Genomic DNA, 18,572 nt, shown 5'->3' on the forward strand with positions numbered 1-18,572 from the left:
CCTGGAGGCCTGAGAGGATGTTGAAGAGGAGGGAGGCGAGAGCTGGGTGGAGCAAGAGAAGCAGGCCAGCAGCGGATGACGAAGGCCAGGAATCAGGAAGAAGGAAGAAGGCTGGGAACAGAGAGAGTGGTCCCAGCATACCGCGGTGGGAAGAGGATGAGTGGGAGGGACGAGGTGTCTAAGACAGCAGAGCCCACCTTCTCACAAAGTCCACAGGGCCCACACATGCACATTTCTAGAGAGCAGACACAGGTGCTCAACATTTGAAGACACTGGTCTAGAAAAGAGACTACAGCAAGACAGTAGCAAAGATCACAAAAGGTGAAGAGAACAGTGCTGGGGAAGATGCTGAGGGCTATGAAAGATTTAGAACTCGATAGCAATGATGATTTTCCCAGTGAAAATCATGGTGAAGCCTAAGGCACTCTTTATGTTCAACAGGACCCCTGCCCCAACTTCCCCAAGTGGCAGAACTCCCAGGTCAAGAGGCTCTGAAATTTTACTGGGAAATGATGTCTTTGATCAAAATAAACTATCTCTCCTTGCCCTATTTAATGCCCTTTTTGCCTTGAATATTTACTTATTTGACATTAATAGCACTCTTTATTCTGTTGTCATCTTCCTTTTTGTGTCATTAAAAATGTATCCTGTCCTGGCCAGCATGGCTCAGTGGTGGAGCATTGGCCCACACACCGAGGGGTTGAGGGTTTGATTCCCGGTCAAGGGCATGTACCTGGGTTGAGGGTTCTTTCATCGGCCACTGTCTGTGAGGCACCTTATCGATGTGTCTCTCTCTAAAAAAATCAATGGGAAAAGATATCCTCAGGTGAGGATTAACAACAACAACAACAACAAAAACCATTAAAAAAATGTCTTTTACCCTGGCAGGCACAGCTCAGTGGTTAGAGCATCGGCCTGTGCACCAAAGGGTCACGGATTCGATTCCCAGCCAAGGGCACATACCTGAGTTGCAGGTTTGATCCCCAGCCCAGGTTGGGGTGTGTGCAGGAGGCAACCAATTGATGTATCTCTCACATTGATGTTTCTCTCTGTGTCTCTCCTCTCTCTTTCTTCCCCTCCCACCCTCCTTTTTTACCTTCTCTCTCTCTAAAAAAAAAAAAATCAATGGAAAAAATATCCTCAGGTGAAAATTAACAAAAAATAAATGTCTTTTATAAATACCAAATAAATTTTGCCGTTAAAAAATGCATACATTTGAGTGTTTTCACTCTGTAATGAAATTTAACCCATTGACACTTATTGTAATTTATCAGTGTTTGGTCTTGTTTCTGTTAGCTTACTTATGTTTTTGTGGGTTTTTAAAAATATATGTGTATCTTTTTATTGATTTCAGAGAGGAAGGAAGAGGGAGAGGGAGATAGAAACATCAATGATGAGAGAGAATCATGGATCGGCTGCCTCCTGCACACCCCACATGGGCATCGAGCACACAACCAGGGCATGTGCCCTGACCGGGAATCAAACCTGTGACCTCCTGGTTTATAGGTCGATGCTCAACCACTGAGCCACACCAGCTGGGCAGCTTACTTATGTTTTTAATTCATTGTCTCTTTTGGTTGTTTCTTCTTTTATTTCTCCATTTAATTACTCTTGCTGGGCTGGTCAATCTTCCTTTGTTCCTTTTATTTTCTCCAGTGATTTAGAAGTCCTACATTCTGTCTTTACTTCATGGAGAATACTCTAACTTTAAAGAAAGACATCAGAACCGCTGCTTTCTTAAGAGACCATCAAAGCTTTACACACACTGAGCCAAAGCGGGGACATGGCTATTTCCATTCTGCCATTTCTTCCCCGAGTCCATACCTTGCCTGAGCTGCAGGGCAGCCTGAGAAAGGGGAAAGAGAAAATCATCATCGCTATCGAGTTCTAAGTCTGGTGTCAGAGTCACCACCCTGGTAAGGTGGCTCCACAGGTAGGCGTCCTGTGAGTCAGGCACCATTTAGGTAAGTGCCAGGCTTTCACTATCAAACCCATTAACTGCGTTTCTCCTGTGGGTCTGCCCATTTTCTTGGGGCTCTCCCCCAACGAGCAGCAGGGAGGTTGAAAGTGTTCAGGAGAAAAGAAAGCCACAAAAAGGGGTATGGGTTCAGAGGGAGAAGAAACAGAACCCCGCTTTACTCTCCCCGTCCCACAACGTGGTCCAAAAGATACTGAGAGAAAAAAGAGAATGTGGTTAGCCAAAAAATAGAAACAACCAACCGTCTGTCAATGAAGGAGTGGATGGGTAAGCACAATGAGACCTATCCATACAATGGAATATTATTCAATCACGGAAAGAAGGTGGTTCTGTCAGGTGCTAAAGCACAGATAAACCTGGGAAGCATTAAGTGAAATAAGCCAGACACAGAAAGACAAATATATGATTCCACTTATATGCGGGACCTAGAAAGTCAAATTTATAGAGACAGAAAGTAAAACAGGGGTTACCATGGGCTAGGAAAGGGGAGAATGAAAAATCATTGCTTAATGGTTTCAGAGTTGCTGTTGGGGGTGATGAAAAAATTTTGGAAATAAATAGTGGTAATGGTTGCACAACATTGCAAATGTGCTTAATGCTACTGGACTGTGCATTTAAAATGGTTAAAATGGCTAATTTTATGTCACATCTATTTTACCACAATTAAGAACAAAGTGAATGTGGAGAGCTACTCAGAGTGGGTTTGTTTCCTTCTCCACTTAGAGAGATGGGAGGCTCAGAAGGCTCCGTCCTCGATTGTGCCCCTTTGCTGCCCAGTCCCTGCCTGGCTCCCCTGTGCTGACTAAGGAAAGGCTGTTTCATGGCCTCATTGCCAAGAAAGGCCCATGCTGTGTCTCCTCCTCCTCCTCCTCTTTCTTCTTCCTCTTCCTTCTTCTTTCACCAAACTGGCTTGGCCTTCCCCAGCTCAGGTCCATCAGAGCTGTTGCCTCTCGGCTTCCCTCACCTGGACCCTCTCTGACTGTTCAAATCTCATAGGAAGTAAGTGCCTGTCCCCTGAGCCACCTGGCAGGTCCCTAGCCCCTTCCTGTTTCTGTTTTCTGTCCTGGTTATAGCTCAGGGCTGCTGCCTTGTCCTTTCTACTAAGAAGAGCTCATTGAGACAACTGCACTGTCTTATTCCTCTTTATGGCCCTGGTTTCTTGTTCGAGGTCATTCACCGTATCTATTAAACAAAGGTTGCATAATAGTATTACTGTCAATAGTAGTAGAGGTCATTGAAACTTCCTCTGTGCTCCTAATATGCCTGGCACTGTACTCAACACTGAGCTTGCTTTGTGTCATTAACTCTTAAAATAACTCTATGGGGTAGGTGTGTTTATATTACTCTCAAATAACTGAGGGGCGGCGGGGGAGCACAGAGAGGTGAAGCAGTTTGCCCAAAGTCACACAGCTGGTAGCTGGTGGAAACGGTCCTGTCAGCCTGACCCCAGGGTCTTTGGTTTAGGTGGGTGGGTTGGAATCCTGGCTGAGAACAGTAATGCTCTACACTGCCCCCGGAAAAAAGCAGGAGGGCCAATATTTCGGCAATGCCAGGACCCCTGGGTGCCCTGGGAAAGTCGCGGACCCCACTTACATGTCAAGGGAAGGAGGAGTCCTGCCCCTCCTCCCGGACCTTCCAGGACCTAAGGAAAACTCCGGGACAAGAGCACAAGGCGGAGGAGGGAGGCAGAGGTTAATGGAAGCAAGTAAGAGCCTCCATCACGCGGGCTTAAACAATGGAGCCGTGCACCACTTCACACACTGCTGGGAGAACCATTAAAACCATTAGTGGGACATTAGCGCTGCTCCAAGCACGGGGGGAGAGAGGGGAGGCGGAGGAAGGTGCTGAATGCCCTCCCACTCTGGGCGCCCTGGGAAAGTCGCTGCACCTCTGGGGTCTCAGCCTCCACTTCTATAAAATGAAAGCGCGTGTCCGGGAAGGCACAGATGATTTGTCTCTCTCCTTCCGGGTCTGGATCTGATTTCTACCGCGGGTCCAAACACTGGGATCTCAGGAACAATCAGAATAAAGTCACCCATAATGTGGATATCAAATTACAGATGTGCCTCTGCAGATAACTGAGCCTTCACGAGGTAAGGAAGACCACCCCCACCCCAACCCTGGCCCCTGTCAAATTCCTCTTCACGTATTTCCTTAGGCACCATATATTTAAGGTGGTCCCCGTTCCCGGGCAAACAAAGCCTGCCCTGCTAGCATCGCTGCCTCGGACATTTTCCCTCCACCAGCGCCTGGGACAATACTCGATCCTAAAGAGCGCATCCTCCTCCAGGAGGTGGGGAGAGGAGCAGGGCTTAGGGCCCAGGCAGGTGCACGGGTTCCGGGATGGAAAAGATCTGAGTTTCCATTCACATTAGTGGTTGTGTGACCTTGAGCAAGTGCGGACCCTTTTGGAGCCTCAGCCAAGGCGTCTGTAAGATGAGGACAATAACATGACCCTGAAGAATTGTGAGGGTGAAGGGCAAAGTGTGGACAGTACTGCACACAGAACAGGTGCCCCTCTAATGACCCTCCTGCTTGAAACAGCACCCACCCTGCTGGCTCCCTTGTTCCTGGTCTGTTCCTCTCCTAAGCTCTTTCTTTTGTTTCTCTTTGCCACCCTCATTGAACTGTGAGAGTAGGCAAGGCAGAGAGGGCTCTATTCACCACTGTCTCCTTGGCACCTGGCTCAGGTGCACAATGGATGGATAGATGGATAGATGGGTGGATATGGGTGAAGAAGTGAGGGAGCGACAGGAAAATTATATAACCAGCTTATTTGACAAGTGGAAACATCAAGGCCCGAAGGTCAAAGAGACTTCAGCCCTGACCGGTTTGGCTCAGTGGATAGAGCGTCGGCCTGCGGACTGAAGGGTCTCGGGTTCGATTCCGGCCAAGGGCATGTACCTTGGTTTCGGGCACATCCCCAGTCAGGGGTGTGCAGGAGGCAGCTGATCGATGTTTCTCTCTCATCGATGTTTCTGGCTCTCTATCCCTCTCCCTTCCTCTTTGTAAAAAATCAATAAAAAATATATTAAAAAAAAGAGAGACTTCAAATAACATGGAAAATAAGCACCAGAGAAACACAGCAGATTGTAAAAAGGGAGCATAAAGGATAATCCCCTTCCTATTCAACAGCCTGGAAGGGTGGATACCAAGCTATTCAGTGACCTGAGTGGTGGGATGATGGTGATTTTTATCACCGTGCTTTTGCGTTTTTGGCTACTGATTCTTCTACGAAGGTATTATCTGTGTATTACTTGTGTAATTAATGTTTTTGAGAGTATGAAAGGAACCCAAACGGGATAGAAAACAAAACCAGCGGCAGCGTGAGGAAGAGGCCCAGCACTCCCGGAGTGTCCGCACACAGACAGCCCCAAAAGGGCTTTGGGAGATCAGCTGCCGGGGATGGCGCTTGCTGGTGGGCCTGCCCTGTGAGTGCTGCCTGCATCCCTCCCTGCACCCTCCTCTTATCAGAGAGTGCGCGGAGTAGGTCTACATTCACAGAACCCTTCCTATCCTGCCCCCTACAAGAAATGCATTCGTCATCAGTACAGTTGAATGTGAATTTCAGTTTTATATCTTTATGAGAGTTTCACCAGTAAGAACAAAAATGAAAAAAAAAAAAGATTTTTCTCAGGCTACACTCTCTTATTTTCAGCTCCATGTGGCCACTTCAATGACAGCTCCTGGGGTCTGGTCTGTGTCTTAGGACGGAAGTCCTGCGAGGGAGGAGGCTGACCCCTAAATGCCTTGCACACTGAGGGCACCATAAATTTCTGCCGCATTGAATCAGAACTCAGGAAGAACATGTTTCCTCTGTGTGACTATTGCTGTGCTGGGTTTTCGCTTTACCTAACACCCTTGTGGAGAAGGACCCATCTCCCAGCACATTAACCTGACATGACCAGAGCACAAGCAATGTGATTCTGTCCGTCTCACAAGGAAACCCCACCACCTGTCCTTGTCTGCCCAAAGCAAAGCGAGGGAAATGTTCTACTTGCCTTACTGTTTGTCTCTCGGATGGGAAAGATGAATTATTGGGATTTTTTTCACCAGAGTTTTCAGATGTAGAGCTTTGTTCGGCATTAATAAAATATCATTTGTCCTGGCTCCCAGTGAGTTTAGGTTTGGTTTATTTTCCATGTAGCCTGCGTGATTGATTTGCAAACACTCCAGGTGTCCTCTGCATGTCCTGGTCAGAGTGATGGGCAAGGAATGAAACTACTTTTGGAGCCTGGTCTTGAGAAGCGAGATTTGATAGAGCAGAGCCAGTCCCCTGGCTGAGTTCGAATAGGGGGCTATCCACCCACCCCCAGGGGAGGCCTGTTCTGGCTTTGCTATAGGAAAGAAGCTATCAGTTCAAATATGTGTATTTTTACAAGCTGAAAAATCCAAGACTTCTGGGTCCTTGGCCCTTCCTTGCTGCTGTAGATAAATAATCTGGTGAGCAATGTGATTTTTTGTTTTGCTATGAGCCTGCCTATAAAAGAGGGATAACGGTGCTGCCGGAGAGGCTGAGGCCATGAGCGCTCACTGCTGTGCACAGAGTGCGGGAGACTGACAGATGAAAGGCCCTAGGCACGAGGCAGGATGCGGCTTCTCTGCCAGGTGTGCAGGGAGGGTCTGCCCCTTTGATCTCCGGCAGCACACAGGAGAAATAACTACTTTCAGAGAGCCCCCATCTGGGAAGCTAAGAATGAAGGCGAGGAAGACACAGTCAACGCCACTGTAAGGAGAGGCCACCGCAGTCTCAGCCTCAGCCCAGCTGGGTTCTCAGAGCACCCTGGGAAAAATACCTTCCCACAATCCTCCCTTCCTTTGGGAGTAGCCAGACCTCACTGGGACAATTTATCCATCTCAATTCAGGAACTTCAGTTCGTTCACAGATATCCACCAAGTGCCCAACACTGTGCTCTCTCCTATGTTTAGCAGTAGAACTCCTCACAGCTTCTGCACCAGCCTCACCAGCCCTCAGGTTCTCATTGGTGCTATCTTTCCACGAGCCACAGGGCCCTTGCACAAGCTGAGGCCTAGCGCTCTGTTCCCTTCAGGTCCTGATCTCAGCTCAAACGTCACTTTCTGAGGCAAACCTTCCCTGCCCCTGCTCCCCCCCCCCCCCCCCCACACACACATCTAAGTACTCAGAGCACCATGTGCCCCACTGCAGGACACTTGTTACAGCTGGACCATGATGCCTGATTAATCTCTCCCTCGACTATTTATGGCTACCTGCTAGGAGCTGGGTATTTGTGTGTGATTTTATCATTAGAGTCTGTCTCCCCCTAGATCAGAAGAACTAGGAATGGTGCTGCCTTTGCTCATGCCCAGGTCACAGAGTAGGGCTCTATAAATATTTGTTGAAGGCCCAGATCCTTGCTAATATATCTAGCCAACAGTCTTAATCCCCCCCAGACGGTAAGACTTTGTATAACCAGATGAAATATAACAGGATCCGTTAATGAGGGATCACAGGTGGGCTATGCTGACTACTGCTGGTCCTGGTGGTAGCCACAGAGTGACAGGGGCCACAGGCTGGTTCTAGCGCCACGGCGAAGTTCTTTCTGCGAGTATGAAACCCCAACGCCACTTTCCCCATTGACGTTATCTTTGATTGCTGGACATTTCTTAGGGATGCAACCATCACAGAACAGACACTCTCAGGAAAGAAAACACTGGAGACACAGAGGCACAAACAGCTCTTCCACCCAGAGCGAAGCGTACTTCACTCGACCTTTAGGGGCTGATCGTGGTTGGCACGCCATCCCTCCTCCTTAGGGGAGTGCAGACTTGGTATGTTCAAGCCAACCAGCTCAAATCCCAAACTGGGTGCCACAGGCCCAGACCTTACCAGGACACATCCTGCTACGTCACCTTGGAGCTATCACCCCCTCGCCCCCTTCGCTCCCGTGACAGCACATGCTCAGGTTGTCAAGGAGACCAGCAGTAAGTGAGACAGCATGCACCTAGGGCTGGAAGTCAGACTCTCCATGAAAGAACCCATTCCCCTGGTCAGGCCACAAAGACAGGGTGAGTTCAGATGTCACAACAGACGAGAACCCTTGAAGCTGGAGGTGAGAGATTATGGCCCTGGTTTTAGGCGGCGATGGAGGGGGGGGGGCGGGTGGCGCTCACCTGCCCCCCTTTGAGAGACAGTCAGGCTACCGGCTTTGCAAAGGGCTAGAAGGTGTACTGTGTGGGGAGGGAGGCAAGAGTGGTTTTCTTTTAATAGCCTGTTTCCACGGTGCCTGACAGCCCTTGGCAATCCACAGCCGGGGAGTCTTGGACAGCCAGGGGCCTTATCTTACTCGGGCCACCCGCCAGGGCCCATCCTCCTGGCCTGTCTGGGCCCCAAGAGTGACAGAGGCCACAGGCTGGCAGGCAGGGCCCCTCCTCCCTCGTCTCCCTGGGGTGAGGAGTAGCAGACAAAGGGCAGAGCAGAGACAGAACCACCCAAGAGCCAAGGTCTGCAGCTCGCGCCTCCCCCCTCCCTGCCCTGCCCTCGGGGAAAGTTTTGTGAAGCGTGAGCTCCCTGGGTTTCACTGAAGACCCAGCAGGGCTGTCTGCCCAGCAGACCCTTTAACTAGGAGCACATTCTTTCCCTCCCCTCTCAGCCCCGATGGCACGGCCCAGATAACCAGATAAGGGCCTCTTTGATTTCCAGTGTTTACACAGGCTGTGGCCCCACATCTTGGGAAGGATCAGCCACATCCAGGCAAGTTAGGACGCTTCCAGGTGGGGTGAGGGGAGACGGGAGACTTACCTGCTCCTGGGAATTCATCACGCGCAACTTCATCTGCTTCAGGTATGTGGAGGTGAGGGGCATGTTGTAATCAATAATCCCAGAGACCAGAGGAGAGGGAGGCTCGTTTTCTGGCAGAAAGAACAAAAGGAACTCCTTTCAGTCTGCGCTGTGGGCCACCGGGGCAGCACACCCTGTCACCCACATGGAGAACTCAACACAGCCTGTGAGAAGGAAAGAACGGGCCAGAGGCCACACCTGGGCAGCTCGCCCACCATGACTGGCCCGTAGATGCGGACTGCATGCCACTGAAAATATTTTTCAATTAGGTGCCGGTGTTTAAAAAGAGAGTTCCCATTGAAAAACTCAGGGATATTTGGCTTTGAAAAACGGAAGGTCTGGACACACTGGGCCCATATTCCCACACCAACCACTGCAGCTGGGCGGCAGCCGCTGCTTTTAGAGGGTGTGAGCTCTCCATTTTGCCACAGTCCCCACCACTCCCTATTGTTTTGTTCACTTTCACTCCGTTATGATACTGGCCAGGCCCTGGAAGGCATTTATGTTTCCAACCTCGAGCTAAGCCAGCTCTCTTCGTGGTGCACACATGCCACCCCCCCCCGAAACCCGTCTCCTACCCCCACCGCATCCCCCAAAAGCACTGTCAGGTACCATATGGCTCACAGCTCTGGGCCTCCACCCCCAAAATTCTGGTTCCTCCTTTATCACATGGAACATTGTTCCTCCCATTTATTGCTTTGTTGTCCTAAAGATCAAAGTAATGTGTGTTCTTTTTGTAGAGCATTTGCAAAGTGTGGAAAGATGTAAAGAAAAAATAAAAAAAAACCATAATTGCACTAAGCAGCTTGGCATATGCTTCTGTTTATTTTTCCCCCTGTGATTTCTCTTCATGTCCTTGATATCAGAATGCACACAGAAAATTGTAGTTTGCTTAAAAAAAATTTTTTTTGTTTAACATTTTGTCATAAGCATTTCCTTCACGATCAAAAATCTTGTTTTGGCCCTGTCGAGTTTGGCACAGTGGATAGAGCATCGGCTGCGGACCAATGGGTTTGATTCCAGTCAAGGGCACATACCCTGGTTGCAGGCTCCTCCCCAGCCCAGGCCCTGGTTGGGGTGTGTGCAGGAGGCAACCAATTGATGTGTTTCTCTCACATCGATGATTCTCTCCGTCTTTCCCTCTCTCTTCCACTCTCCCTAAAAATCAATGGAAAAATATCCTTGGGTGAGGATTAACAAAAATAAATAAAAACCTTGTTTTGCTTTACAAATGTAATCTTTATAGCTGTGTACTATTTTACCATAGTTTACTTAAGTTATTCCCTTATGAATGACTATTTATGTTGTTTCCTATTGTTGGCGATTATAAACAACACTGCCAGAAACATATTTGTGTGTGGGTATTGTTCCAAATTTCTGATCATTTTCTTTTTAAAACAAATTCCAAGAAATGGAATTCATGGGTTGAAGGGCAGGAATATTCGGTAACTCTTAAAATCTCTGGCTGAGCTGCCTTCTTCAAAGGCTGCTGCCATGGACAATCCAGCCAATGGACACTGCGCAGTTCTGCATCTTAAGTGGCCCTGTGCCAAAGCCGGTTTGGCTCGGTGGATAGAGCGTTGGCCTGCGGACTGAAAGGTCCCAGGTTCGATTCCGGTCAAGGGCATGTACCTGGGTTGCGGGCACATCCCCAGTGGGAGATGTGCAGGAGGCGGCTGATCGATGTTTCTCTCTCATCGATGTTTCTGGCTCTCTATCTCTCTCCCTTCCTCTCTGTAAAAAATCAATAAAATATATTAAAAAAAAAAAAAAGTGGCCCTGTGGGTGGCACACAGGGCAGATGACAACGGCACAGGAATAAGTCAAGGAGGACAGGAAGCATGGTTAAAAGAGAGCCTGTCGCTTCTCCCCAGTCCCGGTCCCGCGTTGGACGTCTTTTGCTGCGACCAAGCTTGAAGTCCTGGAGCCACCTGCTGGGACCCATCTCACTTAGTCATTTAGTCACTTGACCCTGCTTTCACCTTCTCCCTGGGGAAACAGTTTTGGTCACCTGTTCTCTGGCCTCCAGCTCCTGCCTCCAGGACTCCAGGCCTCAGTTCTCCCTGGTGCCTACTTCTGTTCATGAGCTGGGACTTGAGTGTACGAACGACACTGGGACTAGCCAAAGCCTCCCCTCCACCATCACCACCAAGAGATGGGCTGGAGATGAAGCAAGTGATAGGGCCCAGGTGGCGGAATGCAGAGGCTCTCCAAGGTGATTTGCTAAACCTGCTGCTCCAGCGCCGGAGCCCAGGCCGGAAAGCCCCTGTGAGCTTGAGAACACTGTGCTGAGTGAAAGGAGCCGGACACAAAAGGACAACTACTGTGTGATTCCACTTCGATGGAATATCTACGACAGACACCGTCACAGAGAAAGTAGGATTGAGGTTATGAGGGATGGGGGCAGGGATGGGAAGTCATTGCTTCATGGGCACACAGTGTGTTTGGGGTGATGAAAAGGTTTTGGAAATAGATAGTGGTGGTAGTTGCTCAAACACGTGAAAAGAACCAATGCCACTAAATTGTACACTTGAAATCATTAAAATGGCTAGTTTTACATTATAAATATTTTACCAGAATAAGGAAAGCAAGGCCCCTGCAAATAAGGGGGAGGGACGCCTAAGGGGAGAAGGGAGGCTCCTAGCTGGCCAGGATAGAAAGGCCTGCAGAAAATGGGGTCCCTGCAGATGGGGCCCGGAGACTAGGGGTGCTATTCTGAGGCCGTGTACATCTGGTGAACACACAGCCTAAATAACATTTCTTACCAAATTTTATACAAGAGCTTTGTTTAGCTTTTTGTTGTCACACACATAATTTTTTGTGTGTGTGTGCGTGTGTGTTTTTGTTAGTCCTCCCCTGAGGATATTTTTCCATTGATCTTTTAGAGAGAGTGGAAGAGAGAGGAAAAGACTGAGAGAAACGTCAATGTGAAAGAAACACATGGACACACACGACCAGGGCCCGGGCCAGGGAGGAGCCTGCAACCAAGATACGTGCCCTTGTCCGGAATTGAACCCAGGACCCTTTGGTCTGCAGGCCAATGCTCTACCCATTGAGCAAACTGGCTAGGGTCAGTTTTTGTGTTCTTTGATGAAGATTTTTGTTCTTGAGGAAGAGGTAAATGTCACTAACATAGAATGTCTCAGAAACTTGAATGGATCAAACTTTTTTTTCAGAGAATTCCTCTTGGTTTGGTGGCAAAAGGGCTCTTTGACACAGATGCACATGACCCTTTGGCACAGACCCCAGTGCGGTGGGGAACCGAGGTGTGCTCCAGTGTCCTCGCAGCCTCTTCTTCTCGCTGTCCCACCGTCAACCCAGACGACCTGGCCCCCCAAATTCGACAGGGGGCGGATGCAGTATGTGAGGCAGACAGCCCAGCGACGACACTGAGATGGTGTCACTCAAAAAAGCCATGGCTCCCGTTGTCAGATCACGGGTTTTAGAAGGGAGAATTCTGCCATTCCCATTTCATTTCCCCAAAGACGGGGTTTCCGGTGAAAAGCAGTTAGACAACATGGTATGTGAGAAGGGTCCCTGGTCAGAGCCACAAATGCAGGCTGCACCCGGTGTCACGGGGATTCAGTGTTTGGTCACCCTGAAATGCCACAGCTGCTTATGAGAAAGTCTCTTTAATGAAGTCAGGTACAGCTTGGTTAGAACAAAAACAGCGATAGCTGGGATGGCACTGTGGGAGGCCGGAGAAGGGGTCTTCCTTGGCCTGCTCCCTCCCAGCATGTCCACAGATCAGAAACTGCTTCTGGTGCCCAGAGTCGAGCCCGGAGGGCACACAGAGAAGAGGTGGGAGCCCTCGTCTGGGAAAGCGGGGACATCCTGAAGCACACACACATCCATCAGAGGTCAGTATGCAGTGAAATGCTCACGTCTGCAGTTCCAGAAGTGAGAGTTCTGTGGGGGAGGCAGGACCTTGGCGGGCAGGGGACATTCCAGGTGAGGGAATGCGCCAGGGAGCTGGTTGTGGGAGGTCAGAACTCAGCGACAGCACAGAACAGTGGGGAGCCCCATTGCTCTGGAGGTGATAAATGCCCCCACAGAGAGGATCAGCTTAGTGGGAAAGAGATAAGGAGCAGGGGCCAGTGGGAGCTCTGTGGAGGGGTCAGGCGCTCACAGGTGAGATAAATGCCAGGATGGGGGATGAGCTGAGACAGACATGTGAACGCCGACAAGCGGCTTCCTGGGCTCTGCTGAGACAGGACAGGCCCCTGCTGTGATCAACACATACAGTGGCCATGCTCCAGCCGCCACAAATAATCCGATACCACTGGTGAGTTAGGAGCTAGTGAGGGTCACGGAGCCGAAATAATCAGGCAGGCTGCTGGGGAGAGAGGCAGAGGAACCACCCAAAGAAACGTTTCAACACAACACCTCCTTGCTAAGGAAAATGGAAACCAGCCCAAGCGCAAGACCTAGTTTTACAGGCCTTGAAAGTCATCAGCGATGCAGAGGTTTTACCGAGGCCAAGCCACACAGGCCAAGCTGAGCTCTGACCTCCACAGCTGGGCGCCAATGGCATTCATTAATGGGTGCAAATTTCACCTGAAGGTGGAATACAAGGTGGCAGTTCTCATGAGCGTCACGTAAGGAATGGTTCTGGGAGCCAGTGGCAGGAGCTGTCCCAGGCAGGGCAGGGTGTTGAGGGACATGTGTGATGAAGGCCTGGCACACAGGAGCCCTGAGACCAGCCAGCCTGTCATGGGTCTCAGATATGGAAAGAGAGATCGAGGCCTGAGGCCAACTCAGAAGGCGACGAAAAAAACTCTTCAGGAGGAAGTAAATCAGTGGACCAGCAAGTCCTCAAGGAGCACTGATGTGTGAGCATTCAGGGTGGGGAAGGTGGGGGAACCCTGTAGGTACAGTCCCTGAACTCAGCAGGGTGGGACTGATGGCCAGTCCATCAGAGCTCAGAGGAGAAGGCACTCAAGGCAGCCCTGTGGAGAGAGGGTCTGAACAGGACTTGCGTGCACTCAGCTGACAGCTACTGAGCACTCGCAAGGAGCTCCACAGACCCTTCTGCTTGATGCTCCCAAGAACTCCCTGTGGTGGGGACTAGCATTAATACCCCCTTTACAGGAGAGTCAACAGCACGTGGAGAGGCCGGGCAATCTCCCATGCCACCCAGCAAGTGAGGACGAGAGCCGGGAGGACAGGCCAGCACGGAGCCTCTGCACAGCCGGAGAACGGGCTGGAAGCGGGGCATCTGGAGGAGCCAGGCCCGAGGGGTTGGAAACCACACAGAGGAGTCTGGGCCTGGCTGCCAAGCAGCCTCCTTCTGAGTGGACGGCTCTGCTGTGGAGGAAGGAACCTTCCTATAGGTAACTGGCACTGCCCAGTGCTAACTCCTAGTTTGCAGCCATGCAGACAATATTTTGTCACATCGGGGGAAACAGAAGCGTGCCTCCATTTTCTGTCTCCTCTCCCCCTGGACTTGCTCAGGAGCTGGTAGGGGAAGAGCGTGGAGTTGGGAGGCCCTGGAATTTCCCATCCTCGGACTTCCTGATCCTCAGCAGACTCCTTTGTTTGTGCTTCTGGTGCTGGGGGAGGACCTGGGGCCGTCCAGGCCCCCACACTCGGCAGGGGACAAACTGCTGAGCAGGGAAGGCTGCTTGGCTTCCTTTCTTTCTTTTTAACACTCGGCCAGGAAGCGAGGCGTTCTCCCGGCAGCCCCTCAAGAACTCTCCATCCTGTTCCCTGTCCCCCTCCTGCCCCACCTTCCTGGGACAGGAACACAGGGCTGGCCTCTGTGGCCAGATGCAGGCTCTGATTTCCCTGTGGGCGGGTGGGAGAGGGAGGAGGCAGGGCTGGCCTGGCAGGGGTGCCTGTGAAAGCGGTAGGTGCAGCTGAGTGCATCCAGAGAGGCCAGCGTGGCGGGCAGAGATAGGATCCCCAGGCTCTCAGCTGGGGCAGGAGAAAGGGGAACCTGCCAGCTGGCCAGGGTGGTCCAGGCGGCTAATGCCTCTGGCCATTAAGCAGACAGGGAAGCTTTTCAGAGTCTAAGACTCTCCTCTGGCAGCTGCCAGGAACAAACCCTCCCTTCTCTTTGCCCAGCGTCCAGGTTGTGGACCCAGGGTGCTCACCTGGGTGGGGTGACTGATTGTGTGTCTCCCTGTGGGACCACCTGGACACTGGCAGTGTTGTGTCTGGGTTCCATGTGTAACAACATGGGGTCCAGGCTGATGTTCCCACTGCACCAGGTGCCCTACAGAACACGGTTGTTTAATTCAACTGAGTCCTTACAATAGCCCCAGGAGGGAAGTGCTGATGAGAAGATAAATTCTCTTGCCTTCTGGGGACCTTGGACAAGTGATTTCACCATGACACCTCTCCATGCCTCCTTTTCTCAGCTGTGAACCGGGACAGATACCTCCCAGGCTCCTAGGAGCTGTGATGAGCAGGTGAGGTTCAGAGAGGTCCTCTAACCGGCTGAGGGACACACAGCAGGAAACAGAGTTCCCTGCTGCTCTCCTCACCCTGCCTGGGCCTGGGTCCCAGGGGTGACCACTGATCCTCCTGTGCCCTCCTGTTCCGTCCTGATTGTTTCCACAGCAACTGAGTAGTAAGATACGAAATCTGTTTGCCGGGGGGAACAGAGGCAAGGCCAAGCTCACGCCCTTCCACGGGCGCCCCGTCTCCTGCTTCCCCAGTGTCTCCTGTTCTCCCTGGTGGGAAAGCTCCGCTCCTGGGGACAGAGAAGTGGCACTCCACCCAAGGACAGGCCAGGATGGGCCAGGCACAGCCTCCCTCCGTCTGCCCTCGGTCCTGCCCGGAGCAAGCCCTTGGGAAGAGAGGCTCCAGCCCAGAGCGCACAGAGCTGGTTTATATTCGAGGCGGCTCCTTCCGGCTGTGTGCTCTCTCCCTCCCCACCTCCCTCCCTTCCTTCTCCCCCTCCTTCTACCCTGGGGTGGAGGCATGGTGATGGCAGCTACGAAAAAACAGGCTGCTGCTGTGCTGGCATCGCCCTCCCAGCCACGCGGAAGCCCACAGATGAGGAGTGGAACTGCAGCGCTGGAGACCTCGCAGCCGTCTCTGAGGACTGGGGGAGGTGAGAATGTTCTCCACACCAGCAGAGAGCAAGGGAGCAGCAGAGATGGAGCCTGCAGATACCCGAGCAGCCCACAAAAGGCCCCTCTTGGCCTTGCCTCTGTTCCCCCAGGCGAACAGATTCTGTATCTGACTAAGCCAGTTGCTATGGAAACGACTAGGACAGAACAGGAGAGGACAGGTGGATGGGTGGGCACCCCTGGGACCCAGGCCCGGGCAGGGTGGGGAGTGCAGCAGGAAAAGCCTTTCTAGTACCATCTGCAGGTACCAACTGCTGTCTTGGCCCCGAGGCTACAGCCAGTCAGCCGGGCCAGGACGCATGGTGCAGGGGCCTCACTCTAGCATCCAGGGTTATCACAACAACGGCAACAGCCACAGGTCACCCCTCCTGGGCATGGTAGCCCTGCGCCAGGAACAGCAATTAACTCTCAAACCTCATCAGCCCCGGAGGTGACTACCATTATTAACCCATTTTACACATGAGGAAACTGAGACTCAGAAAGATGAAGTCCCTTGTTCAGGACACACATCTGTTGAGCTGCAGAGCTGAGATTTTAACTCATCCAGCGTGGCCTGGAGGCCCTGCTCTTAAACCAGGAACCCGGCATTTATGAGGGATTAACTAGATTTGTTCCTGTCCCTCAAGCTTTAGAAGCTCTCTGATGTACCTGACGAAGCGGCGGTGGCCTGTCGGCCCCCACGGGCAGAAAAGCCTCTGCACCTGATGAGTTGGCCGATGTCAGAAGTTGTCCCTGATATTCATGTGCCGCAGGGACAACCAAAGTGAGGGAAACTCTACTCCTGCGCTCCAGTTCCTCTGTGGTCTCCTGTTTGGGCTTCATTGTTGGTTTTCCCTTTCCAGACTTGTCGAATGGCACCTGAGTAAACTGCTCACCCTTCATTCTGAGCCTATTCCCGTCCTCAGGCAAAACACCCATGGGCTGCAGCAACCTGTGCAGGCCTGATGCCCAGGAGCAGCCTAGAAGCCCTGAGAAATCGCCCACGTGGGCACCATTTCTCAGGGCAAGTTATACCACATCGGTCACATGCACTGGCCCATCTCACTGTGCCTAAGCCGACCGTGAACAGATGGCCCTGGGACTTCCTGGAGGCCTCCGGGATGTTGGGGTTCAGCGTGTGGGGGACTAATGTGGGGGTCTCTGCTGCCTCTCACTGTGTCGGCAGAGCTGGACAGCACGGATGTCGGTCCAAGGGACCAACAGGGCTGGTCACAAGGGCTCTGGGCATTTTAAATTCTAACCAATCCCCCTAGATTTCCGATTTGTACACAAGGAGAGACAAACACTGAGGGTGGACCTACTGCTGGCAGTTGGGTGGCTGCAGGATAGGGCTGTGCTCCTGTCCTCTGAGAGCTTACAGTTGGGTCAGCAAGACCAAACCCAGGGGACACTGTTGAGGGAGAGGCCTGGGTGGAAGAATTAGAGCTTAGGGAATGGGGCGGGCGAGGGGGGCATTTCCATTCAGAGCCTCGTGGGAGAAGAACAGTGACCCGGGCCCGGAAGTGCAGTCAGGATGTACTATTTGTTTTTCAGTGTAACTTGCCTTAAAAAAAAACAAAACAAAAAAACAGCACTGCCTAGTTTGGCTCAGTGGATAAGAGCATCAGCCCACGGACTGAAGGGTCCTGGGTTCGATTCCGGTCAAGGACATGTACCTCAGTTGCAGGCTCTATCGGGAGGCAACCAATTGATGTGTCTCTCTCACATCAATGTTTCTTTGTCTCTCCCCCTTCTCCCTTCCACTCTCTAAAAGTCAATGGGAAAATGTCCTCGGGTGAGGATTAACAAAACAAACAAACAAATAAAAAACAAGGCTCTCTGGGCAGCCCCATGGACTCACACCAGCCTCTGGGAATTGTGACAACGGCTGGACGTGCACTTTTCTGTCTGTGCTGGCCCTGCTGGCGGGAGAGCCTCTCCCCGCACAGCCCCCGCACCTGCCAGCCTCCGGCGCGCCCACCTCCTCCCCTACCTTTGGGTTCCAGGCCGTTGGAATTAAAGTGCATCCTCTTCTGACACTCTGTGCAGCTCATCAGGAACCGGGTCACAGCCTCCCGTGGAAGGAAGGCGTACGTCTCCGCAATCTGGAGGGGAGAGGAGGTTCGCTTGTTATATGGATCCGTGGGGAGCCGCTCAGTCGCCCCGTCAACAGGGCTGTGCTTGCACTTGGTGGCAGGCCCTTGGCCCTTGCCAGGAAGGGCAGGGATTTGAGGAGTAAGGGGCAGATGTCCTCGATTCCCAGTCATGGAAATGAGTCAGTGCTTTTGCAGAAAATTTGTTTTTAAAAATTTGAATAAAATGAAAAAAGCAAAGCATTTAAACATTATCTAGTCTTTAACCTATATTCTAGTAATATTCCTCTCAGAACATTTTATTACCATTACTGAGAAATGAGCTTTATGAGCACCGCTCTAGGGTAGGATGAAACAATTTCCCCTCCCAGAGATGGATAAACTGAGACCCGTTTATAAATCTACAGGCTCTGGGCCAAGGTTCTACAAGCTATTTTCTGCGCAAACTCACAGATCAAGAACCTTTCTAGGGAGAGCTGTGAAAGGCTGATGCCAAGGGATCAGATTTTTCAAACAGGACAGACTCTTAGGACCCCCATGTCCCAAGTTAGGTCATGAGGCCCAGAGAGGTGAACCTATTGTCCCAAGGTCACACAGCTCTCTAGAGGCAGTGCCAGACTGAAGCCCATGTTTCAGGTCACACC

General features: G+C 51.4%; 1 protein-coding gene across 1 annotated transcript in view; it reads right to left on the bottom strand.

The window, feature by feature from the left end:
* Positions 1-18,572, bottom strand: part of NOL4L (nucleolar protein 4 like) — a 126,945-nt gene that overhangs the window by 53,072 nt on the left and 55,301 nt on the right. Inside the window, exons 3-4 of the mRNA XM_070420133.1 lie at positions 17,829-17,940; positions 8,739-8,848 (exon numbers count right to left, since the gene is read on the bottom strand). Coding sequence (XP_070276234.1) covers positions 8,739-8,848; positions 17,829-17,940 — 222 coding nt within the window. The remainder of the gene's footprint in view (positions 1-8,738; positions 8,849-17,828; positions 17,941-18,572) is intronic.

The sequence above is a fragment of the Myotis yumanensis genome, unplaced genomic scaffold, assembly GCF_028538775.1.
Source record: "Myotis yumanensis isolate MYYU_CA2020_CCGP unplaced genomic scaffold, mMyoYum1.0.hap1 SCAF_7, whole genome shotgun sequence".
Lineage (NCBI taxonomy): Eukaryota > Metazoa > Chordata > Mammalia > Chiroptera > Vespertilionidae > Myotis > Myotis yumanensis.